The following is a 26,812-nucleotide window of genomic DNA, read 5'->3' as shown; positions in this document are numbered from 1 at the left end:
ACTCAATGACACCTAAGCATTTTAGCCCTACCTTAGAAGTGGTCAAATACAGATAACATTTTATGGACTTTATGACATCGCCGATGAAGTTTGCAACATAATATGTCTACGTGCATCCATCGCTATCTTCGACCCATATACCTCAAACACATGTATTTGTACTGCAACTACCTACTCAATGGCAACCTAGCCTTAAAAAAAACTGGCGAAGCTGCTCTAAGTTAATCGACCACTTTATTGGGGGTGTGATAGTATACTTAGGGCATCTGTTTATGACAAGATGGAAGTCATTATCAACGTTAACAAAGATATATGGAGGCTTTTTACATGGATTACCTTATCCAATTAAGGTTTTCGACGACCGGTTATAATGGTAGATCTATCCACATTAATATAGGAGCACACATGATTTGTAGAGGGTAGATGATGAGAGTGGTAAAGACGTACATATAATAATGGTAGATCCATCCACATTAATTCAGAACCACACATGACCTTTACTTTTTTTTTTGTAAGTTTTTTTAGAGTGTAGTAAAGACGTGACATCAAATATATTTGAATGAAAGGTATTTAATTTAAAAATGGAGGTCTCTATATATTTATTTATTAATTAAATAATGGAAAATACAACTTTGCCCTTTTCCACCGCTTCTTTCAAATTGGCGGAAACCAGCCACAAGTTAGCGAATAGCAAACAACCGCTCAAACACTGACGCCGTCGCAAACAACAGCTAAAACCCTGCGGGCCGCAACCTCTGAAACCCTGCCGCCGTGTAAGCCGCCGCTAGTAGCTTACCGTCGACCTGATGTCATTTCGTTCTTCTGCAACGAATATGGCTTTCAGGTTCCGGCGACTCAGAGAAATCTCAAAGTCGTTGCCTCAATTTTACTCAGGTACTCCTCCGCCGATCCGTGTTCCATCTTAATTTGAATTTGTTTCGAATAGCTTCGCTTGCTTGGTTGCATCTAGTCATCTTGAATTTTTTCTTTATCTGATTGCAATTTTTCTTTGTTGGAGTCAGGATGATGGTTTCTTTATCTGATTGCAATTTTTCTTTGTTGGAGTCAGGATATTACCATCAGCATCATCATAGGCATGCTGTTAGCTCATTGCCATTTTCCGTTGCTCCATCTTACGTTTCTGAAGGAGTTGAGAGAAGGATTTTAGAGAGTGGTCGCCACCTTCTGCGGTATATATGATTCATATGTTTACAGCTTTGCTAGATTTAAATTTTGTATCTCTGCTTGTACTCCATGAATTATTACAGCTTTACGAAGGAGAACCAGTTGATTAAAATGTTTTACGAAGGAGAACCAGTTGCTTAAAATGTTTCAAGTGGTTATGAGTGTTGTTAGACTATAACTATTTGGGAGAATTTACCCCGAGAGAGAGCCATTAAGATATGATGGCCTTTAACAATGAAAGAAACTTTCAAACTTGATGGCCTTGTCGTCGAACATATGTCACTTCTCCCCACCCAAATCAACCAAAAAAAAACCTATTTAGATATGAGAGCCTTAATCTTCAACTTTAAGTCTGTTATGCCTAAGCGGCCTTCAGACTTTGGAAGCTTAACCTTTTGGCAACGAATGAGATGAGGTGTTTCTTTATCCCGACCACCATTCTACATAAAGTTGAGGTAGTATTTTTTGGCTTTGTTGGGAGATAAAATAAAAGCAGTAATAGTAAGATGGGGTAATGGTGAGAGAAGATGCGAGAGAGCCTCTTAAAATAAGCCCAAGTACCATTGCGCCAGGGGCACTTTTTAGCTTCATGTTTTTAATAAAGGGCCAACCACTCCATTTTTCAAAACACCATCTCATTATGCTAAAATCACCTCCTAAAATCCATTGCTTCCTGTAAAATACATTCAACTATCTCAGCTTTAATGAAAAATTCCCGAGGGTTCTTTGGAATTTTCTTTGATCTTTGTTTTGTTTAGTACAAAAATGTGGTATATGTTGAATGACTTTTACTTGGGCCATGAAGATACCATATAGTAATAGTAGAAGCAGTATACTAAAGTTAGTTGTGTTCTTCAATAATGTTTTCACTGTTGATCTTGAGTTTGTTAGGTGGTACTGTTACTTGGTTCGTAGTTTCAATCTTGTAAATTTTGTTTGTCTATCTGACTTATATTCCACAGTCATTTTCAGGTTTTCCACAACAACGGAGCTGCAGTGCGAGTCTTCTCCCGCAAATGATGTTTTATCCTTCATTAAGTCAACCCTTGATGAATCTGAAGGTTGTACATTTTCCTTTTTCTTCGGACCTCCTTTTCTTTTATATCAATACCCCTACCTGCCATCATAGTAAAGGTTTAAAGTTATGTTTAGACAAGCCATGATATTTTGAAATATAATCATTTTTTTCTTGAAAGAAAATCATTTAATATATTTTTATATGGAGATTTTACATGTTGTTTTGTTACTTTTTGTTTTCTGAAATAGTAAGCTGCTGAACCTCAGAAGCACAATTTACACAATTATAAGATGATTTTCCAGAGTTTGTACTTTACGATTTGAAAAGTTCCTTTTAAAATTGCAATAGAATGCATTTTCTCGTTTATTTATTTTTGTGCAAATGTGCAGGTCCTAACCACTATTGGTTGAATATATGTGATGGAAATAAAGGAATATCTGAGAAGGATGGAATCTACTTAATTCTTGCTGATCAATTTCTAGAAATGACGAGTTCGGATTCTGTTGTTTTGGTCGAAAATGTAAAATTCCTTCAGCATAGGTAATGGAAGTTCATTTTAGGATCTCACTACTGCTGTAGTGCAGTAGACTGATCTGGAATTTTCTTTCTTTATAGGTTTCCTCAGCTTCATGTGATTGGGCTTCAGTGTTCCAATACTCTATCTGTCGCTGAAAAAAGTGGGATGATCCAATTTATAATGAGGGAATATGTTTCCTTTCCCATTTTGTTATCCAATAAGATTTTTGAGGTGAGTTTAAAGTGTTGCTTTCTCTTCCTTATGTATGTATTTAGATTGAGAGATAGAATAGGGAATCGATGATTTTTCTTGCCTCCTGGGTTATTGTTGGGACTTGTATAACATTATGTCAAACCTCCAATTACAAAAGTATATTCTAGGAAGGGTNAGGGTTTAGGGTTTAGGGTTTAGGGTTTAGGGTTTAGGGTTTAGGGTTTAGGGTTTAGGGTTTAGGGTTTAGGGTTTAGGGTTTAGGGTTTAGGGTTTAGGGTTTAGGGTTTAGGGTTTAGGGTTTAGGGTATAGTGTTTGGCAGTTATTGTATTTAGGACTGTGTTTGACTGATATTGTGATTAAAAGTTTGATCTTTTCTTTAAATACGTTTGGTTTGATCTTCTGTAGAATGGGATATGGGATATGTGCAGTTTTCTTCTCAATCGAAGTAATGTAGGGAGAGAAGATTGGCTCTCTTGAACTGTTTAATTAGCGAAAATTGGCCCTCTTGAACTGATTAATTTGTGATAGGTTGTAATCTCTTTCTTTTTCGTCAATAATATTTAAAAGAGATGTTTATCACATTTCATTTGAGATGGGTATCAACTATAATGTGATAAAATGTGATAAACGTTCTAAAAGATGGTAAAACGGCAGAAGGGTGAAATCAGTTCATGTCATACTTGTTGTATCGGGGCCCTAGTCTTTTTATTATATGGTTTGCTCATCACCCATCATTCTAATCTCTGAACTGGCTTTGCTGGCTTTGCCCACTATGAGGACAGAATTGGATGCTTAAACTCAAAACTTAAGAGAAAATCTCCCTTTTCATCATGGCCACCCCTTGGAGGTTCTAGGCATTGATATGTTAACGTCTCATTTTAATCAACTGGAATGATTTTCATGAGTTTTTCATCATCAAAGAAAGTCAATGGCACTTAGATGAGTATATTTTTTTGTCTTTTCTCTTGAAATATTTATCTTTGAAATTCTATTATTTCAAATCTTTAGAAGACTATTTTCCCCCTGTTTTGAACATTTACTGCAGGAGTGTCCAGTTCTAATACGGTTGACTGATTCAGTTTCTGAATCTTTGTTGTGCAAATAGATGGGGAGGAGGCTCTGTTATATTATCTCCAAGGACTTCAGTAATCCTTTGCTCATCAGTGAGAGGGACACAGACCTTAATGTTCTTCGGAAAGGTATGCATCTTTTTTCTTGCTCTTGGCGCTTTTACTGCAACATTATTTTTAATTACTATTGAGTCTGGATTCTGGTCATTTTGATGCATTTTATCCTCGTAGCTTGCTGTTGTTATTTATTTATTTATTTATTTTTGGATAAAAGACAATTCAATGCTGAATATGTCTCTTTGTTTTCCATAACATCTTTGTTTGTGTTAGTAGTCATTTAATTGATGTCTACGTTATGCATGCATATATATTTCATAGTGTTCATTATTCTCACACCGTATGCACATTCAGCTATTGAGGAGTTGCTTGAACCAGAAAATGAGAAATCTGGTCTGCCGAATATTGGGAGAACTACTTATCTGAAACATGCGGAGATCATTAAAGAACCATATTCATGTTCGTTCATGCAGAATTTTATTCTCCACTTTCCAGGTACAGCTTTCAAAGAGATGTTTTCCTCATGTCCTATATTCCCTAGAGTAAACATCCCTTGAAGCAAAGCTTTTCTCTCTACAAAGGAGTTACTACCACTTGGAAGACTCTTTTTCATGGCAATCAACATTTTATAATGTCTTCGATCAATTTCCACTGTCACAGGCTGTATATCTGCTGATGAAAAGGGTGGCCGACTCTTCCTTTCTGATAGCAATCATAACCGGATTGTTATATTTAATGGCAACGGGAAGATCCTGGACATGGTATGTTTAATATTTAAATATTGATCCAGTCGGTGATGATTAGGTACCAGATATCCCTGTTTTTCTAGGTATATTAATAACTCGGTGAGTAAAAAAAAGGATAAGGTATTCTATTCATTATTTATAATTGCAGTTACTTTTCTTCCTCAGTTCTCTCTATTCCTTGGATGCCACAAAAATACCGTCATAAATAGTGATAATGATGGTTGTGTCATTAGAACTTGAAACATTATGATTATAATTTTAGGACCTTAATTGAACGGGACCTGTTCTATAGGTTGCACTACTGCATCCTTGAGTTCTATTTAGTTCTGCTTCTAACATAAAGGTGTAGTTTCAAGACTGTTGATTCTTTCAATCATTCTAGACTTCTACACTATTTATTTACCATACCTTATATCTTAAAACTGATTACCGTATTATTGCATTACATGGTTGACATGCTTACATTTTTATATGTCAGATTGGTTCTTATCCAGGTTTTGAGGACGGAGAATTTGAATTGGTCAAATTAGCTCGTCCAGCAGCTTCCTTTTATCATGCTACTCAGGATTGCCTGTATTTTGTGGACTCTGAGGTACGCACTAGTTCATCCCGAAAATTATTTGAACTTTCAAGTCCATGTGAGACCATTATCAGAATTAGCTTTAGTCCATTGTGTAAGCCGCAGATTCTATATTTCCGTCTGCAAGTAAAAGTTCGAAATGATGAGAACAAGATATCCGTGTGAAATAAGGTGACAGGCTGGAGACCTTTTTTCTTTTGTCAAAAAACATCGCCATAAAATTAAAATCATTGTTTTTTTTTAATGTTTCCTTTGAACAAGTGACCCCAAATTATGTTTCTGCTCATTTGTAGACATTTTAGTTGTTTGTTCTTGAAAATTCCACTACCTATCTGTCTGTGTTAACTTCAATGATATTAGTCAATTTATCTCTCAGCGGCTCTAATAGTCTCTTAAATTTTTGCTGTTATTTAATTTTGACTATCCAGAACCATGCCATTAGGAAAGCTGATTTGGGTAAGCGCGTTGTTGAAACTCTTTATCCAGCAAACTACTCAAGTACGAAGAGTACTAAGTTATGGAGCTGGATCAAGGACCGACTTGGTTTGGGAAGCATTCCCGACAGAGAAGTGGAAGATTTCAATCCGCAGTCTCTGATGTTTCCTTGGCACATGATTAGATATATGGATGATAGATTATTAATTTTAAATCGCAGGTAGAATGGAAGTGTGCACAATACATTATTTTATTTACTCAACAAGTTGATCATTTGTTATATGTTTTTACAGCTTTTCCCCATGCTGTACATGATACCATATATTTCTTATCTGAAGTAGAGTGTTTACAGCACNTCTATTTAGTTCTGCTTCTAACATAAAGGTGTAGTTTCAAGACCGTTGGTTCGTTCAATCATTTTAGACTAATACACTATTTATTTACCATCCTTATATCTCACAACTGATTAGATTACCGCATTATTGCATTACATTGTTGACATGCTTCCATTTTTATATGTCAGATTGGTTCTTATCCAGGTTTTGAGGACGGAGAATTTGAATTGGTCAAATTAGCTCGTCCAGCAGATTCCTTTTATCATGCTACTCAGGATTGCCTGTATTTTGTGGACTCTGAGGTACGCACTAGTTCATCCCGACAATTATTTGAACTTTCAAGTCCATGTGAGACTATTGATTACACAATGGATGACGTGACAATCAATATGAGTGCTGGTTCTTATAATCTACGTTGGTTTTGCTTCATTTGTTTGCAGTCTTGGGACACTATGGACCATGGATTTGGCTTCAGGAAAAATTATTGAAGTTGTTAGAGGTACAGAATTTATAGATTCCTTTCTTAACCCTGATGTCGATGGGAAATTTTAATTAGAAGATTGGTGTTATGAATAGGGCATTCAAAGATTATGGAGAACTATGGGCAGTTGTTCATGGACAGAGTGTCTGTTCTGAAACAGATACCTGATGGTATGTTGCAGCTGCAAAGAGATGCAAAGACTGTCACAGGGGAGCTACCGTCCTTGGATCTTTTATCTTCTCTAACACCCTTTCAAAATTGCCTAATCATTTGCGACTCAGGTACCAATATTTCAATCGATGGATTGTTTTTGTGCTTAACATATCATCTTTTACTAGTTTTTTTAGCCCGTACTTCTCTCTTGAAGTTGGACAGGTAATTATGAAATATAATAGAGAATGACCACTCTCGAGTTCGTAGGTTAAAAGTTTAAAACCCCAGCTTGGATTACCGTATTGGTTTGCTCCACCTCCAGAGAAGGTTATTTCCACGTAAGTGTATTTACTTGATTTGGGTGTCTGCAGCTATGTTTATGTTTCTGACATTGATAGAATTTAGTGACTATGGGCCTAGTTACTGGATGGGGTTAATTTATATTCTACAAACTCATTTACCATCATCATCATCATCTTGGTGTTGTAGGTCTCCTTTTTTGCGTTTGTTCTGTTTTTAACCTCATTAACTTTTTGTAGATCCATTTTTGTTGATACTGCAGTGCCGATAGTTTCCAAGGAGCAGGGATTGATCATATTCACTTTTTCAGACTGCTGCCTGGTACTTTCTTATTGGAGATTGACGTGTTAGATTTACGATTTCCTCGATAGCAGTTTAGTTCAGTCGTAGCTCTAGTATGGTTTTCCACTTGTACCTGGTTTAGGAGATTTTATGTGTTACAATATCTGTCTTCATTGTAGACCTAGTCTTGTTAATTATACGATTTTTCACTGTGCATACAGGTAAGGTTGGTATACATATCAATGTTGATCTTCCTACAGATATTGAACTAGTGGAATCAATACAAGAAGACAGCATATGGCGTCAGACAAGAGGAACTGCAACTGAAATTTCAATCGTCGAGAAAGTTTCTGGGCTCTCAGAAAAGGTAACCTTGCTACGCATTTTTTGTTCAAGTGACATTTTCTTGTTTCTAGAATATCTGTTAGCGTTCGTGTGGTGTAGGTCGGTTCGGCTCAACAGTGGTATGATGAATTGGATAGTCTAGCCTTTTCACCACAAGAATCAGAAGTGGTGGAAGAAGATAATATAAGAGCTGTTAACCATATTGGAGACGATAGGTTTCAAATTGAGTGTGCTGTCAATACAAGTCCTGGAACTAGCGAGGTATGAATTCTATCTTTTCTTTATTTTAGGAAACAGAGTTACATCATTAATTAAGCAAACTGGCACTGGCATCTCTTCTCATGTATAGTCATCAGTTTTGTCCCTCTCTAATTAATTAGTTCACATTTGCATAGTTATTTTTGTTGAGGATTGTTGGGAGGGAGTCCACACATTGGCTAATTAAGAGGCTCCATTGGTATGAGGCTTTTTGGGGAAACCAAAAGCAATGCTACGAGAGCTTATGCTCGAAGTGGACAATATCACATCATTGTGGAGATTCGTGGTTCTTAACATCGTATCAAAGCCATGTCTAACAAAGGGTGTACTTTGTTCGAGGGTTCTAGAGAAGGAGTCGAGCCTTGATTAAGGGGGGTTGTTCGAGAGCCCCATAGGTCTCAGGGGAGGCACTATGGTATACTTTGTTTGAGGTGAGGATTGTTGGGAGAGGAGTCTCATATCGTCTAATTAAAGGGTCAATCATGAGTCTATAAGTAAGGAATACATCTCCGGGGGGTTGTTCGAGAGCCCCATAGGTCTCAGGGGAGGCACTATGGTATACTTTGTTTGAGGTGAGGATTGTTGGGAGAGGAGTCTCATATCGTCTAATTAAAGGGTCAATCATGAGTCTATAAGTAAGGAATACATCTCCATGGTATGAGGCCTTTTGGAGAAACCCAAAGCAACACCACGAGTGCTTATACTCAAAGTGGACAATATCATATTATCGTGGAGAATTGTGGTTCCTAACAATTTCAACCTAAAGAGGGTCCATCTTTTCACATGCACGCTTGCACACACCTCCACTTGAGTTGTGGTTTATTTTCAGTTGATAATTCCTCGCACCTCGAAACTGTTTTAGGAAAAATAAGACGGAAGCTGAAACGTAGCCACATAATTTTGAAACAGGTTATAGTATATGCAGCCGTATATTTAAGGCTTAGAAGAGACCAAGATTGGGAAGGCAATGGTGACAAACAAGCAGCAGCAGCAGCAGCCAGGATAGCAGATTTATTGTACCCAGGAAGTAGAGGGAAGAAGATAAAAGAGAGCTGCATTCAGTTCCTCCTTGTAAACTGTAAACGAGACCTGAGAGAGGTGATTTTTGTGAAACCTTTGCATGTGAGGATAAAGCTGGATACTATGGCGCACCCTAAAGCTGATAATTCCAAAGGTATTATCCTTACAGACTCCTCTGTAGAACTCAATTTATCTCTTGCCTCCTAAGAATAGATCATTATTTTGGTACCTTTTGTGGCTTATTGTTTTCTTATTCTATGCTCATTCTATTGTTCTAATGGTGGAACAATATTGTTTATTATTATTAATTTCTTAAATTATTGGATATTAGGTCCTCCACATTATTCTCATGATCGATTCCTCCATCCCACCGTTCGTTTTTAATTGTTGGAACAATATTGTTAATTTTCGATCGTTCATTTCTGTCGTGAAATTCGTAGTTTTTGTGAATATTTTTATAGGTTCTCCACGTTATTCTCATGATCTATCTTCCTCCATCCCCCTATTCATTTTTAATTATTGGAACAATATTGTTAATTTTCCATCGTTCATTCGTATCGTGAAATTCGTAGTTTTCATAAATATTTTTATGGGTATGTTTTCATTGATTTTGGATTCGTTTAGGGATTAGTTTGACGGTTCAATGAGTTTCTATTAATCGCTTCCTGATGTGCAAAGAAGTAACTACAATATGATACGTTAACAAATTGTATATGGATCATGTCGTTGGAGAGTACAATGAATTCAAGTTTGAGTTCGGGTGGATAGAAGTAGATTTTGTTTATGCTATTGAATATATTTATAAATTTTCTTTATTTACATATATGGTTTATTGTAACACCTTAGATCCACCGGCTTTCCCTTTCGGACTTCCCCTGAAGGCTTTAAAACGCGTCGGTTAGGGAAAGGTTTCCACACCCTTATAAATGGTGGCTTGTTCTCCTCACCAACCAATGTGGGACATCACAATCCACCCCCCTTTGGGGCCCGGTGTCCTCGTTGGCACTCTTTCCTTCCGGATTGTGATGTCTCACATTGGTTGGGGAGGAGAACAAGCCACCATTTATAAGGGTGTGGAAACCTTCCCCTAGCAGACGCGTTTTAAAGCCTTGAGGGAAAGCTCGAAAGGGAAAGCCCAAAGATGACAATATCGGCTAGGGGTGGATCTGGGGTGTTACATTTATTCATTTTCACATTGTAAAAAATCTACAAATATCTTCCAAAATGATGATTGGTTATGAAGAATTTGACGCCTCACTTTCTCCACGTAATAGAAGATATATGCCCTTTACATGCATTCTTCCACTTTACCATCTTGATTTAGACCCTTAATTCCGATTTTATTTTTCTAATTGTGATATCAAATTTCGTTATCGTTTGTTTGTCCCTCCATTGTGAGCGATATTGACATCTTTTTATATGCTTATTTAGATATGAATATGTTTCATTATATTTCCATCATGATCGATATGAGAGAAGGTGAGAGAATAACAAAATTCACCGAAATGGATGAGTCAATGAGAATTTGGTTGAGATGAAATTACAAAATATAATCACGAATTTTGGAGTGAGGTCATATATTCATTTCTATTTTCTATTGTCAAAGATGTTAATGCATTCCATCATAATTTCCCGAATTCTTAGTGAGTGATTATGATTTTGGGTACGTAAACATAACCTAAAAACCTATCCATCAATTGTAGGATCATCATTAAAACCATCATACTTACCGACCATCTATGAATTACAAGAAATTTTGCTACTTAAGACCATTATAGTTATTGTCGTTATTCGTTAGGGCTTCGATCATCAGAGCACCAACTTCCTTGACCTTTCGTTGTTAGGCAAACGTCATCATACTTGTCGACCATATAAAAATTGATCAGACAACAAATTTTGCTACCTTAGGACCATTATAGTTACGGTCATTGTTCACTAGGGTTTTGGTCGTCTCTTCTAGCACCAACTTCCTTGACCTATCGTCATTAGGCAAGTGCGTATACATATAATATATATATATATATATATATATATATATATATATATATATTAATTAATTTTTTGTTACCATATTAATCAAGGTAAATACATGTGATTTTTATTTTGTTAAAAAAATTAAAATTTTGTAGGTAAAAATAGTAAAGGTTAGCTTAATTTTTAGAAAAGAAAAGAAAAAAGAAAATCAACAGTTTTATTTTTTGTTTTTTTATTTTTTATTATTATAATTAAAAGAAGATTGGAAATTATGTGGATGCTTCTTTGACGACGAACAATCATTTGACGATTCTTCAAGTTATTGGTCACTGAAATTGCCATGACGTCCCAACAATATTTTCTCTCAATTTCTTCTTTGGGTTCCTGTTGATTCGCCGCCGAGGTTACATTTTTCTTCTCCGGTTCTTTCATTCTACCGCATGAATCTTCCATTGGCCTAAATTAGTACCAAAATTCACGACTGGATTTCATGGTGTGCACAGGGAAGATGATAATTCTATAACGCTTCTATGATTTCTGACGCATGTGTTTGACTTCGGACCTCGATCGTTATTTAGATTGCAAATCTGCGCTTTTCCATTTCGATGATACCTGTAAATATTACCTTCTTCTGGAATTTGATTGCACTCTGTTCTGATTCGTGTTCTTTTCTTCTTCCTTGGATTTGAGTGTCTTTTTGGTTGCGTTCAGGTTAAATTTGCTTTGGAGAGTGAAATTTATGGCTGCGTTTTGTTATAAACAAAGAATAGGTTTGTCTTTTTAGGGTTTTTGTGGTTTGGATTTGGGATAAATTGTATCTGCTTTTGCAAGAGATGAAAAATGAAGTTTGGAGATGGGGAATCGGTTTGTTTTACATATTTTTGGTTGCAACCATATGGATAGCTGCTAGTTTCGTGGTTCAATCCGTTGTTGATGAAGGTGTTTCACCCTTCCTTGTTACATACATCTGCAATTCATTGTTTGTTATTTACATCCCCATTGTTGAAATTGCACGCTTCTTGGAGGATAAGTATGGAAGTTTGTTGTTTTGGAAACACAAAAACTTTGATGCATTACAAGAATTGAGGGAGGAACCAGAGCAGGCCATACTTCTTGGAGAAACCGATCTTGTTACAAATGTTGATCATTACAATCCCTCCCTGCATATGCATTTGGAAGATGGACGACCAATTTTGAAGGGAGAAAGTATACTTTCAGAGACAGGATACTCATCTCACGACAAACAAGTGGATGAAAAAGGGCGTTGGACACGCATGAGAGTAGCGAAAGTTAGCTTATTGATATGCCCTTTTTGGTTCCTTGCTCAGCTCACTTTTAATCTATCATTGAAGTATACTACTGTTACAGTAAGTGATGATCCAGTTCCTCTCTTTTGTTATATTGGTCATTGCTGATTTTATCACATTGGATTTCATAGCTCCCTTTCCTTTGTTTTGTTGTAGTCGAATACTATCCTTAGCAGTGCTTCCAGCCTCTTTACATTTTTGGTTTCTCTAGCATTCTTGGGTGAGAAGTTTACATGGGTGAAGCTTGCCAGTGTTCTCCTTTGTATGGGAGGCACAATAATTGTCAGCCTGGGGGACTCGCAATCTGAGACGACGTTGAAGACTTCTTCAAATCCTCTACTTGGTGACGTTCTTTCGCTTGTCTCAGCAGGTTTATATGCTGTATACATTACCCTTATTCGCAAGAAACTGCCGGATGATGATGAGACAACTGGCAAAGCTAGTATGGCACAATTTCTTGGGTTCCTTGGGCTTTTCAACCTTGTTATTTTCCTTCCTGTTGCCCTTATAATCAAATTCGCCCAAGTGGAACCATTTCACTTGCGGACTTGGAAGGAAGTCGGCATGATTGTTGCTAAAGGTCCGTAAACATCTTTACCAGACTTAGTTATTCTTTTTCGTTGATTTTTTTGGGATTGTTAGCTCTCTGCACCTATTTGAAGCTTGTATGCTCTTTGTTTTGGATGTTTGGAGGTTCGACGTATTAAACCTTGAATAAACATACTTTCCTAAAATACACATGATTTTCATGAATCTTTCTATTGAACATGGTGCATTAGGAGATTCTAATCCCTCTTGGTGGATAGCCTTACACAAAAAGATTCCTTTGTAACAACAGCCTGTTAATGATTATTAGGGACTGGTAGGCTCTTTTTGTGTAGTGTGTAGTAGTTGGGAGGGGGTGCTCTCTACTCTCGGCCCCTTGGCTGTTCTTGCTTCTTCTTTTGAAATATATACCCCTTTGATGTTTATTATAAAAAAATTAGGAGTGCAGAACCTTTGGGTGGCTAATTACCACAACGTAAGCACTATTTAGTAGATGTTTGAACTTGACTTTCAAGAATCCTATCTCTTATTCATGGTGCTCGGGCACTTGATTGTTTCAAACCCACCCTCATAGATGTCATGCATGGAATTGTTTGAAGAACTTGGTCTTGTTATATAAGCATTTTGCAACATCATAAACTATGCATGATGAAGGAGGCATTAAGAGAACTTGCAGTACGAGCTGAGGGCTAGCCTTCCAATGGAGAGTTTGGAACGGCTTTTTAAGAAAATTACTTTTATGTGATAACACATATTCTTTACTTTTGGAAGTAGCATTAACAATAATTGAGTGCTTTTTCAGTGTTTTTAATCGGCCCAGATATACTTTTCACTATTCCAAAAAGTCGTCCCAAACTAGCCCCAAGTACTGTAATGCAATGCAATACAATAAAGATATTGCACTTGTAATGACTGCTTAGAATTTACTTTTAGCACCGTTCCGAAGTGCTTCCATGTTTTGTACCACTGTTTCCTCCTAGTTCTTGACAAATCTTGTATTGCCTTATGTACACCAAGTTTGTTCACATGATTTCTGTAACCGCCCAAGCCTATCGCTAGCAGATATTGTCCTCTTTGGGTTTTCTCTTTCAAATTTTCCCTCAAGGTTTTTAAAACGCGTCTACTAGAGAGAGGTTTCCACACCCTTATAAAGAATGTTTCGTTCTCCTTCCCAACCGATCTGGGATCTCACCATCCACCCCCCCCCCCTTTGGGGCCAGCATTCTCGCTGACACTTGTTCCCTTCTCCAATTGATGTGGGACCCCCAATCCACTCCCCTTCGGGACCTAGTGTCCTTGCTGGTACACCGCCTCGTGTCCACCTCCCTTCAGGGCCCAGCCTCCTCGCTGACACATTGTCCGGTGTCTAGCTCTGATATCATTTGTAACAATCCAAGCCTACCGCTAGCTGATATTATCTTTTTTGGGCATTCCCTTTCGGGCTTTCCCAAAAGGTTTTTAAAATGCGTCTGCTAGGGAGATGTTTCCACACCCTTATAAAGAATGCTTTGTTCTCCCCCCAAATGACGTGGGATCTCTCTGTTTCTTTTCATGTTTGTAGGGTATATATTTCTTTTCATCCTTCTTCCAAGTGTTTGTATTATATTCATATCTTATATTGAACTGGGACTTCCTGTTGATGTACAGGATTGTTGGATAATGTGCTGAGTGATTACTTGTGGGCAAAAGCCGTTCTTCTAACCACGACAACAGTAGCAACAGCTGGTCTCACAATTCAAGTTCCATTAGCTGCCATTGTCGATTCGATAACAGGCAATGCCCCACATCTCATGGATTACCTCGGCGCGGTGGCTGTCATGATCGGTTTCATTGGCATCAACATTCCAACTGATGCATTCAGCTGTTCCAAAGACGCGTCAATCGAATTGCCAAGTGAGAGTGTAATTTCTGATGATCATGATCACAGTGCATCAGTTAGGCAAGAATCGGCTAGCGTTTCATAGTGTATGCAAAAGCTGGTTCCTATTAGCCATTTTACACCTACAGGTTGAGATCAAATCTGCAAAAACACACCACACACAGATAGAAGAACGTCGAGTAGGAACGACAGAGGATCTTGGAGTAATAGCTCCTCTAAAAGATTATCATTCTTTTTTCCAGATTCATAAATATGTTATACCAACAGATCAAAGCATACTCAAAAAGGGTTTTCTGCACATACAGGATGGAAGTAAATATAGCTGTCGAGTAGGAGTTTTTCATCTCTGAAAGAAAATAGCCAATTGCTTAACTATGTTATGGTAAATGGATGGTTTGGTGTTGATATAGTTTCTTTATCACTTATTTGCTTTGATTTGCACTTGTCTTTGTATGCCTACTCTCTTGGTTGACTTGTGGTCGATCTATTTGTGTATTGTTGCAATGGTCGGGTAGTTTATAAATCCATTATGTCAAACTAGTAATTATATCAATTTAAACCTAGAACTTTACTTTCATGAGTAGTAGGGGTAGGGGTGTACATGGTCTGGGTCGGGTCAAAAGTTCGAGTTGGTTGGATTCGCAACCTAACCCAATTCGAAAATTTTCACTACTCACAATGCTCTATTTTTGGGTTGAGTTTAGGTTGTTCCAAATTGAGAAGAGATAAGAAGTAAGTGGAGAAGTCCAATGAAAAATATAGATTGGAGAAGTCTGACAGAAGTGGAACGGAATGTCGAGCGGAGAGAGAGTCGGTGATGACGTTCAACAAGAAACACAGAGAAGAGGTCTAATTGAGAAATAGGAAATGAGAAGAGAGTCCAATGGAGAAATAAAGAGGCGACTAGCGAGCGACTGCGACGTCTGCTATGAGATGAGAATGACATCAACGGAGAAATAGAGGTAAACGACGAAGATGAACACTATGAGACGAGAACGATGAAGACAAAGTAGAGAGACAATGAGTAAGATGAGAACGATGGATGAGACGAGAACGATGAAGACAAAGTAGAGAGACAATGAGTAAGATGAGAACGATGGAAAAGCGTACTTCACCATTACAATTGTTAATTTAATCTCGTGTATCGAAGAGCAGATAGAGAAACAAATAGTTATTAATTCAATCTCAGTGTATCGAACAGGAGAGAGAGACACTCTACCTGTTCGATACACTCTACACTAAGCAAAGTGTAGATGTCGCCATGTAGCAGGGCTTCTCCTACATAGGCTTGGGCCTTTTTCTTTTCTTTTTTTAAGGTTTTCGAGTTAGGCTTCTCCAGCGTAGGCTTGGGCCTTTTTCTTTTCTTTTTTTTTAAGGTTTTCGAGTTAGGTTAGGTTAGGTTGTCTCAATAATTTGAATTTCGAACCCAAATTCAATCCAAACCGGATCAAGTTCCAGAAAACAAACTCATCCGAAACTCGAAATCCTTTTAAACCTAACCCAACTCTTATAATACGAGTTGGGTTGGATTAGATTCTGAAGTGAACGGGTTGGATGTACACTAATAAGTAGTGAATTTAGACCATTTGTTTGTAATTTATAACTACTTTGACTCAATTTTATTTAAAATTGGATCAAAATCAACTAATTAAATCACCGCCTCCTAAATCTGATGATGTTGGCTCCCCAAACTAACTGCCACTCGATGCTAATCTTCTTCATTTGGTGCTGCGATTACAAACGGAAGTATGAACAGTGAGAAAGTACGTACACTATTTTACTACTTTCCAAGACAAACTAACCCCACATATAGACCGCACAAGCGGCTAACATAAGTATTACAAATGCATATATACTACCCATTTCCCCAAATGTCTCCAACTAAAGATGGATTAAAAGCCGGTTAGTATGAGATGTCCTAACTTTGTGGTACTATGGAGAGCTCAATGCCTGTCTTCCACCCATCCCGGGATCCCCAACGCGAGCTCGATAGAGATATTTGAGATCGTAGCTACTTAAGGAGCCACTTGCACCCATTCGTATCGTCCTGGGAGGGGCATATCACTTGCGAAGTCGAAGTTATACCTGCAAAGATCCACACACATGTAAGGTGATCGACATGACAGAAAAGCATATCCTACACAAAAATTGACGATCAACTCGATCAACTCGCTCTTGAGCTCACTGCTGCTATAGTTCATTCATAGAGTTGGCTCTAGCAACACTATCTAAACATAATCTTGATAATGATTTTCTAATCTAAGCACATATCATAAAGATAAATTATTTCACCTACTTCTGAATAAATGTTCTTTGTTGCCATAGTTCTTCCTGTGCGAAGAACTCCTCTATATCATTTGCTGTAGGGAAACTTTTAAGCAATTCCATCTGTCCTCTTGATTTGGTTGAACATGAATTCATCTCCGTCCTTGTTGAAAGAGGTGTTTCGTTGGTGCTTGAATCCCTAGCCATGCTGCCGTGTATTTTTTCTGCAGTTCCCCTACACAACAGGGCTTGAATCACTTAGTGAAAATTTGTAAACCTCCGAAGAGTTTTAGAATACTGAGGTTCCAACTAGTTTTTGAAAAAATAATCTGTTTATGCTTGATCGACTCGACTAAGTAGTTCAAAAGCTTGCCCTTAAGAATACATTAATTAAATTCACTATCCCTTCTTTTTCCAAGTAGCGTTTACTTTTCATGTACACACTGCACGGCATCGAATCTCTTGGAAGGAATATGCCAATGGGACAAGCTCAAATTTGGCTATTAGTACAAAATATGGCACAAAATAGATTTTTATAAAATAAAACTTCTTGTTACCTACACGTTTCAAGTACCAAACTAGGCTCAGCCCCAAGAAAACGACATATGCTGCAGGCAATAACTATTTCAATCAAATTTATGCAAGTAAAACTCGGGTGACACGAGTATTTTCAGTTCTCTGCTCTACCAACTGAGCTATTTCGGCCATTTCCGACACATTATCTTTATTTTAATACCATATTTGAACGGGTGACAAAGGATTTTTAGTCTTCTGCTCTACCAATTGAGTTATTCTAGCCATTTTTCACACATTATCCTTATTTTAATACTAGATTTGAACTGAAACAAGAATTTTCAGTCCTCTGCTCTACCAATTGAACTATTCCGGTCACTTCCGACACATTATCCTTCTTTTAATACCAAATTTGAACCGGTGACACGATTTTCAGTCCTCTACTCTACCAACTGAGCTATTCTGGTCATTTTCGACACATTATCCTTATTTTAATACTAGATTTGAACTGGTGACACGAGGATTTTCAGTCCTCTACTCGAGCTATTTCGGCTATTTCCGACACATTATCCAAAGTTTTCATGCCAAAAGTTGATGTAGCAACAAAAAATTCAACAGATGCATATACTAAAGAAGTACTCCTAAAGTCACATCTTATCAGCTTAACTAGCCTTTCACGAAAGATGCACTACAGCCACAGATAGAAACAATAGAACTACAGGATGTGAAGTGGATAGTGAAGTCAATAAAAGGGGAAAAACCCAGTACGAGCATAGTAATAGTCAAACGATAGCACATGTTCGCAGAGTGAGCCCATCTATTTTACTAAAAATCAATACATCAACCCTACGAGCAAACAAAATTCCGAAGACATACATATAATATGATCAAAAAAGGGGAAATCAGTGAAACCGATGAACTAGAGACAACCATTTTAACAGAGGAAAACGAAATATGGACGAAAACGACAATAAAATAGCAGCCAATAAATCAAAGAACACTGAGCTAAAATTGAACAAAAATAACAATACTTCCAGAAAAGTTCTAGAAACCATACCAATTTTCACCTCCAAGTTCCCGACAGTCTTCGACATCCGAAACATTTCCACTCTTCTCCGAATTCACCGAATCCCGCATCAAGCGTGAACCAGTCGAGGAACATTCAGTAGTTAAGCGAGCTCTGCAACACTCGCCGTTCTCAAGCCGGCATCTCCGAAGATGCAAATAGGAAGAAGAAGAAGAAAGCGGCGTAGGGCTGGAAGCAGCGGCAGATTGAGAGGAGGACTTGTTGAGGCGCTTTAAGGCAAGGGTTTTAGCAGCTCTTGGACGGAGTCCCTGAGAGGACAGCATTGAGACTTCCATGAGAGCTATGTCGCCAGTAAGTTTGGATTTCTTCAAGTACTTTCCCATGAATGTTAGAGAATGAGAGTAGGGTTCTTGGGATCTCTCTCTTCCGTTCTCAATGAACAGAGCTCTGAGAGAGAGAGAGAGAGAGAGAAAGCGCGGGAAAAATTGCTAAGAGTTAGGGTTGGGGATTGGGTGAACGGTTCCCCATTTATATATATATATATATTTCGAAAATAAAATTAATTTAGATTAAATTAAAATTAATAAATAAATATAAATTTTTTTATTACAAAATATATATTTTTTTTTTTAAATTTAATTTTAGTATTATTTTAGTATTATTTATCCTCCACTTCTAAAATAACTTTTATTTATCTATTTGTAAGATTTTTCAAAATATATAAATATTGAATTAAAATTTTTAATTAAATGTTTTAAAAACGAGTAATTAAATATTTTACAAACTATCATTTTTATTTTAATTAAAAAATAATATTTTGAATAAACGACGAAACAATAACTCAACACCACCCATGTAACTTATTAATTTAATTTATATTTATTATAAGTTTGATCTCTAATTTTTTTTAAGGGTGACTAATAAATCTCTTATTTTTTTAATTTTAGGTTAAATAAATATTTAAAAATAGATTAGAGATTATTTAATTTTAATTTTAATTTTGTGTAATTAATTTAAATTTTGTAAATAATAGATAAGTTAAAATTTTCAAATATCTAATAAACCTATTAAATACTAATAATTAAATTTTATGTATAATATAATATAATTTATAAAGTTAAAATACTAATAATTAGTTTTAGATCCGTTGTTGTTTGTAACTTAATCCGTTTATGAATTTTCAAGTGTGTGTCTGTCATAATTTAGTGATGAATTTTTGTATCACCTAAGAAAAGAATCTTTGTATGTTTGATCCGCTAGTGATGAATATATCAAGAAAGTTGGTCATAATGCAAGCTCAACTCTTTGACATGCTCGGTTGGGTCATGTGGGTTTTCAGTTGTTGCAGAAAATATCCGTAAAACAACTTCTTGATAGTGTCATTGTCTTTAAAGATATTCAGCATGCTGAGGTTTGTCCAGGTTGCCAATATGGTAAGTCTCATCGTCTTCCTTTCACAAGCTCAAAGAGTAGAGCTTCAACAGTATTGGAATTGATTCATTCTGATCTTTTGGGACCGACGCGAACAGCAAGCTATACCGGACTTCATTACGTGATGGTGTTTGTGGATGATTTCTCTTGCTTCGGTTGGGTATACTTCTTAGAATACAAAAGTGAAGCTTTTTCAAAGTTTATTCAGTTTAAGCATGCAGTGGAAAAAGAATTTAAATTGAAAATCAAGCGCGATAATGGAGGGGAATTTCTTTCAAATGATTTTATGGAGTATTGTAAGGAGCATGGGATTCAGAGTCAACTGACTTGTCCAGGAACCCCGCAACAAAATGGGGTGGCTAAGCGCAAGTTAGCTCATCTTACGTCAGTTTGCTTGTCTTGGCTGCATGTGAGGAGTCTTCCAAGAGAGTTATGGGCATCAGCTTTTCAAATAGCTTGCCATGTTGTAAATCGGCTGCCTCCATGGCCAGGGACAGAATCATCACCATTTGAGCTGATTTATCATCGTAAACCCAATGTGAGTTATTTTCGTATTTTTGGGTCTATTTGTTATGTTCATATACTGAAACATAATCAAACTAAACTTGACCCGAAGGCCAAAAAATGCATCTTTGTTGGCTATGATACTCATAGAAAGGGTTGGAGGTGTATGGATTTGGAAACAAAGATGGTTACTGTGTCTCGTGAGGTAGTGTTTGATGAAATCTCAAGTTACAAAGATGATTCAGATGGCAACAAAAGTACAACTACTGTTGCACTTTTTCGTGATGATTCTACGTTAGGGAGAGAAGATTTTTCAATTGCGACAGACATTCAAGCGAAGAGAGTACATAAACCACTACAAATATTGAAGTTGTCACAAGAAAAAATCGTGAAAGACAAAAAAAAAGTTATCAGGTTATTTGTCTGACTTTGTAGTTGACATTAATTAATTTTCTGTTCTGTCTTGTTTTTTTTTATGGGAGATACAAGTGAAAATGAGTCGAAATTATACAGTGAAGTCCTTTACTGAACTGATACCCTACTGTTAAACTTCTACTACTCCTCTCCTAATTAATTCTTATACTCTACTGATAAACTGCAGTCCTTTACTTCACTTCTACTCTATCTACTGGTAAAAGACTCCTAATTATTCTACTCTACTGGTAAACTCCTATTCCCTTCTTTAACTGTAACTCGTATTCCTAATTCTGATACTGTACTGGTAAAACCATTCTATTTCAATAGAGGTACGAGAAAGGGTTGGGGGTAATGAAGTAGGTGAAGTGGTTGGATTTTTCGAGCTGTTCCAACCACGGCTAGATGTGATTCCAAGAGCCGAACGAGAATGAATACCACACATCAGAGTCAAGACCAGGCTCCCTAATAGAATGTTTAACCGATCCATTCCGGATCGACCGAATTGGTACAGAAGTTTGAACNAATAGGATCTTTGGCAAGCCATAAGCACCTAAATAATACAATTCAAGTAGCTAAAGAAATTTGAGAATGGGAAAATGCAATGATGGAAGAAATTTGAGCACTCGAAAAAAAATGACACTTGGGAACTTGTACCAAAGCCTCATGATTCCGACTTAATTACTTGTAAGTGGGTTTACAAGGTGAAGAAAAAAGCTGATGGTAGAATTGATAGACACAAATCTCGTCTTGTTGCTCGTGGGTTCTCTCAGCAATATGGTCGAGACTATGATGAGACCTTCAGTCTAGTCGCAAGGATGGTAACATTACGGACAATCATCTTTTTAGTTGCCAGTAAAGGCTGGAAATTATGGCAACTTGATGTGAAAAATGCTTTCCTGTACGGAGAGTTGGATCGTGATTTACATCTAAGGAATATCCTAATTATGTGTGCAGGCTTAAGAAGGCATTGTACGGACTCAAACAAGCTCCTCGTGCTTGGTTTGGTAAGATTGCTCGATATCTTAATTTTTGTGGTTTTAAGTCTTCATGTGCTGATCCGAGCTTATTTGGTAAGAAAACAACAATTGGATGCACCATGCTCTTACTTTATGTTGATGACATGATTATTACTGGTGATGATATTGTTGAAATTAATGATCTCCAAGATGCCTTGTCTATTCGTTTTGAAATGAAAAGATTAGGTGAAGCTGATTGTTTTCTAGGTTTGGAAATTAAGAAAGGTGAGGATGGTTATTTTCTCTCTAAAAAAGGATATGCATCAAGTTTATTGGAGCGGTTTCATATGGAGAATTCAAGAGAAAAAAACTACAGGGATGTTGAATTGCAGAAAATACACACTAATGAGCAAGCTGTGTGTCACGGTCATGCTTGTCCAGGGCATGTTGCCCATGGCCGCATGCCCATGACAAGCCAACCCTTGTCATGTCTTTTCATTCTAGGCCTGACAGTGTCACTGTCATGCTTGTCCAGGGCATGTTGCCCATGGCCGCATGCCCATGACAAGCGATTCTAGGCCTGACAGACTTAAAATGGTTCATAATGTAGTATAGGGGATATGACTAGTTGTCAATTTCTCCCTACCCAAGGTTATATATGCTAAGCCATTGTTATCTTTCTCTTACTTGCTTATATAATGTCTCTTTCCAAAATCTCTCTTTCTAAAATCTCTCTCTCCTCGTTTTCTAAAACCTTACTTTAAAATCAAGGCTAGAGGCTCGATCGTACGTCGCTTGGCCGTAGGCGACGCAAGAACAAATTGGCTTAAGCTCACTTGTCGCTGGAAAGTGAGTACCGCACAATCGCTAATCCGCTGCCTTCGAAAGCGCGATTGTGTCACTGTGCAGACATATTTACTAAACACTTGTCTATTAGGAAGACATTTCCACACTTTGGCAAGAAATGTTTTATTTATCAACGGACGTGAGATTTCACAATCCACCCTAGTGCCCGAGTAACATAGGCGTTTGACTCTGATATCACTTGTAACAATTCAAGTCCATCGTTAGCAAATATTGTACTTTTTGACCCGTTATGTATCGTCATCAGCCTCACAATTTTAAAACGAGTCTGCTAGAAAGAAGTTTTCATACCAATGTTTCGTTTCTTTCTCCGATTAATAAGATTTCACAGCTCTGGAATCTCGGTAGGCCAAAATATAAAATGGGTTGGATATGGTTCATAAATGTGAGTTAAGAATGGTTCAAACAACTCTCCATTCCACATATTGAGCCATTCAACAGATCGGTTTCTTCGCGGCTTCCACCATCGACGTGGTTTCTGATTGCCGATGACTCATTTCTTCAATGGGTATCATCAATTTCTTCTCCCTTTCTCCATTTCTCAGATCACTGCGATTCTTTCTTCTTCATAATCTGTTGACGTTTCTTTGTTTCTGCGTTCTGGGATTTGATTATTGCGTCTGCCTATCGTTTCATGGTTTATGATTGATTTGTATGATTTTCAGTACATGTTTATGGCTTTAATTGGTTAAGTATGAGATTTGAGATTTTCTTTCTTCCTGTTGTTGGTTGCTCTGCTTGTAGTGATGCACATGAAGTGTTTGATTTATTTACGCAATGAAATGAATTTGGGTTTCGTTCCTTTACTTGGATTCTTTTGAATACAACTTCTTGGCTCTTCAAAATTCCCTTGCCCTTGGGAAAGATGTCTGACGTTTTAGTTTGTAAGAACTAAGTTCACCGTAAGTAGAGATTGTCCTCTTTAAGCTTTCACTTTCGGGCTCCCCTCAAAGTTTTTAAAACGTGCCTAGGGAGAGGTTTCCACACCCTTGTAAGGAATGTTTCGTTCTCCTCTCCAACCAATGTGGGATCTCACAATCCACCCCTTTGGGGACCTAGTGTCCTAACTGGCACATTGCTCGATGTCTGACTCTAATACCATTTGTAACAGCTCAAGTTCATCGCTAGTAAATATTATCCTCTTTAGATTTTCCCTTCTGGGCTTCCCCTAAGGTTTTAAGATGAGTCTCGTCTTAAAACTTCGGGGGGAAGCCCAGATATTGTCCTCTCTAGGTTTTTTCTTTCAGGCTTCCCTTCAAAGTTTTTAAAACACGTCTACTAGAGAGGGATTTCCACACTCTTATAAGAAAAGTTTCGTTCTCCTCTCCGACCAACGTGGGATCTCAGTAAGTAGATGTCTTTATTTCCCATGTGTGGGACTCTGGCTCAAGCTCAATACCCATTGTACTCCTAAATTGCTTTGACAATTACCAACATGTAAATAATGAGTAATGCTGTTTGTGTTTGCAACCTCACAATGCAAGGAGTCTCACAGAGTTGTATTGAATCTATACGACCTTAGCTGCGGATCGGCTCGATAGTTCTCGACAACATTGTTAGGGAAACCCATTAAAGGCATATAGTAAGTGCTGAACTTTGTTAAGATATTATGTTACTCGGTACCCAAGTAAAAGAGTTGTATATGGATAAACTGAGACTACATCCAATTGAAAGCGATTTTAAGGATATGAAATTATGATTAGGGAATGTTTAAAACTATTGATAGTTACTGTAACGACTTAAGCCTACCACTAGCAGATATTGTTCTATTTGGGATTTTCCTTTCAAGATTCTCCTCAAGGTTTTTAAAACGCGTCTACTAGGGAGAGGTTTCCACACCCTTATAAAGAATCCTTCGTTCTCCTCAACCAATATGGGATCTCACAGTTACTACTCATACTAACAAGCTGTACCATTCTTTTTTAGGTAGTTCAATCATATGAACTCTGAAGTTAAGCATGTTTAACTTGGAGGTATGTAGGATGTAATAGCCCAAGTCCACTGCTAGCAAATATTGTCCTCTTTGGGTTTTCCCTTTCGGACTTCCCCTCAAGGTTTTTAAAACGTGTCTGTTAAGGAAAGGTTTCCACACCCTTATAAAGAATATTTCGTTCCCCTCTCCAACCAATGTGGGATCGACTTCTTGAAAATTTCCTAAAAATCATGTGAGTGAGATAATACATGCTAAAATGACACGTGTTGGTTTGTGACTATAGTCTTCACTCTTGGAAGAGTTCATGACAAGTAAGAACACAGTCATATCGCAGAAGATGTAGGAGAATGTCGGGACCATCAAGTGCCAAATTCAAATTCTAAATCTTGGTCTGAATCCTAGGAAGTTTACGTGTAGATGAGTTGATCTTATGAATCAAGTCTCCTTTACGAAAAGTTTGGGCACTAGATGGTCTTTTCTTACTTGAACTGGTGTTAGGACAATGAACACTACTTGTCTCTACATTAGTAATGTCGATTTTTGTTGATGAAGTATCGCATGATATCGCTTTCTTGCAAATTCTCACTCCAAAGTCGACTTAAGCATAACCTAACTGGTTAAAGTATATTTCAAATTCTCGCCCTTTACGTTGAACTCAAAGTTATACTGATTTTGTGAGTGGTTGATTCTCTTATACATTTCAGCTGAAACTTACAGCTTGTTGGGTCACAATTGCAACAACTTTAGTAATGAGGTTGATCAGCCTTTGGTTGGCTCGACCATCCCTGAGTATATTCTTCAGCTTCCCAGTGAAGTTAGCAGCAGTCCTGTCGGTAGACTCGTGCGTAAGTCGGGATAGAGATAACAATCATAGATTCTTTTTAGTCGATACATCTATTATATTATTCGTGGTAATGTTCGTTGTATTGACCGTGTCGATGATTCAGAATCTCAAAACAATGTTAAGATCTGGGGTAGTTCTGAAAGTTCCACAGGTTAGGCATAAACAACCAACAACCTCGGCCGCGAATATCGGTCTTGGATTCTAATGTTGAAGAATCATCAGGCTGTGATGTCGGACTGCGCTGTCGTGGTGGTAGCAAGGCAACTAAAGGGCAGTCTGTCGGGCAAGAACAATGGAGGACTTGACACATCTGGCTATAGAACCTGCTGCAGGGGCAGGGCTGCAGAAGTTGGTTGGGATGACAATTGATGAAAGTCTGCTCGGGGATGCTCGAGCCATGCCAGCTCAAGCTCACCTCTAGCAGATATTGTCTGCTTTTGCCCGTTACGTATCACAGGACTAGAGTGGATGAAGTTATGAACATGACATCCTTAACCTATTAGTCCAAAAGCATCGTGGAGAGAAACAAAAGTCCACAGACCACCTAATTGACACCAACGAGTAAAATCTTCTTGGGCTTCAGGACTCCATAGTAACAACAAAGAGTGTGTTAAACTATTGGCAGGAGTCGAAACTACGACAGTTAAGTAGTTGCATTCTTCCAAATAGGAACTTGTCAGTCCATGGGTATACCACGAAATTACAAAGGATGTACCTGTAAATCAACCTCCTACAGTAAAATAGGCACAAGGAAAGAGCAATTTCTCCCTCCAATGTCGCTCAAGGATGCAACTTTTGAGAGAGAATACTATTGAGATAACTGAAAAACAAAAATGTCAACCAACGAGAATCGTTTCAATTATTTGAATTCATATAAATTCATGTTCAAAATTACGAAATATGAGATAATATTATGTATGTGAGTGTGAAACATTTCTGATGAGAGTGAAAACCTCTCCCTAGTAGATGCGTTTTAAAAACTTTGAGGGAAAGTCAGAGAGGAAAAATCCAAATAGAACAATATTTGCTAGCAACGAGTTTGAGTTGTTACAATGATATCAGAGCTAGACACCGGGCGGTGTGCACCGGTAATAGACACCAGGCGGTGTGCGACCAGCAATAGACACCAGGCGGTGTGCACCGGCAATAGACACCGGGCGGTGTGCACCGGCGAGGACGTTGGCTCCCAAGGGGGTAGATTGTGAGATCCCACATCGGTTGAAGAGGGGAACGAAACATTTTTTATAAGGGTGTAGAAACCTTTTACTAGTAGGCGTTTTAATCCTTGAACGGAAGTTTATAAGGAAAAGTTAAAAAATGACACAAAAAGAATCAGTGAACGGTGCATTAGAAAAT

The 26,812-nt window shown here is 37.6% G+C and overlaps 3 protein-coding genes and 1 long non-coding RNA gene across 5 annotated transcripts; 3 read left to right on the top strand and 1 right to left on the bottom strand.

Moving 5' to 3' along the window:
- Positions 1-698: 698 nt before the first annotated feature.
- Positions 699-9,346, top strand: LOC111776330. The gene is made up of 17 exons (XM_023655759.1): positions 699-894; positions 1,070-1,190; positions 2,158-2,246; positions 2,593-2,743; positions 2,819-2,951; positions 4,040-4,133; positions 4,416-4,556; positions 4,722-4,822; positions 5,286-5,399; positions 5,816-6,042; positions 6,598-6,656; positions 6,734-7,013; positions 7,067-7,129; positions 7,354-7,412; positions 7,595-7,740; positions 7,818-7,979; positions 8,886-9,346. Exons 1-17 carry the CDS (start codon positions 807-809, stop codon positions 9,201-9,203), a joined length of 2,346 nt encoding a protein of 781 aa, XP_023511527.1. The 5' UTR covers positions 699-806; the 3' UTR covers positions 9,204-9,346.
- A 1,909-nt stretch (positions 9,347-11,255) lies between these two features.
- Positions 11,256-15,137, top strand: LOC111776271 (thiamine-repressible mitochondrial transport protein THI74). Of its 2 annotated transcripts, XM_023655681.1 has the most exons (4): positions 11,256-11,584; positions 11,682-12,337; positions 12,434-12,857; positions 14,471-15,137. In XM_023655681.1, the coding sequence occupies exons 2-4, from the start codon at positions 11,804-11,806 to the stop codon at positions 14,785-14,787; spliced, it is 1,275 nt and encodes a 424-aa protein (XP_023511449.1). In that variant the 5' UTR covers positions 11,256-11,584; positions 11,682-11,803; the 3' UTR covers positions 14,788-15,137. The 2 variants fall into 2 exon arrangements, with proteins under 2 accessions (XP_023511449.1, XP_023511448.1); XM_023655680.1 differs by having other exon boundaries at positions 11,256-12,337.
- Positions 15,138-16,291: 1,154 nt separating this feature from the next.
- Positions 16,292-19,000, bottom strand: LOC111811960 (cyclin-dependent kinase inhibitor 3-like). Its single transcript, XM_023699042.1, has 3 exons — positions 18,538-19,000; positions 16,999-17,202; positions 16,292-16,787 (listed from the first exon to the last, which is right to left on the bottom strand). The coding sequence occupies exons 1-3, from the start codon at positions 18,888-18,890 to the stop codon at positions 16,718-16,720; spliced, it is 627 nt and encodes a 208-aa protein (XP_023554810.1). The 5' UTR covers positions 18,891-19,000; the 3' UTR covers positions 16,292-16,717.
- A 4,077-nt stretch (positions 19,001-23,077) lies between these two features.
- LOC111811175 lies at positions 23,078-26,227 on the top strand. The gene is made up of 2 exons (XR_002817508.1): positions 23,078-23,187; positions 25,317-26,227. It is a non-coding gene; the product is annotated as an uncharacterized LOC111811175 (long non-coding RNA).
- The last annotated feature ends 585 nt before the right edge of the window (positions 26,228-26,812 follow it).

Source organism: Cucurbita pepo, chromosome LG15 (genome assembly GCF_002806865.2).
Source record: "Cucurbita pepo subsp. pepo cultivar mu-cu-16 chromosome LG15, ASM280686v2, whole genome shotgun sequence".
In the NCBI taxonomy this organism is placed as follows: Eukaryota; Viridiplantae; Streptophyta; class Magnoliopsida; order Cucurbitales; family Cucurbitaceae; genus Cucurbita; species Cucurbita pepo.
Note: the sequence above shows the minus strand (reverse complement) of the source record. Positions and strands in the feature narration are given on the sequence as shown.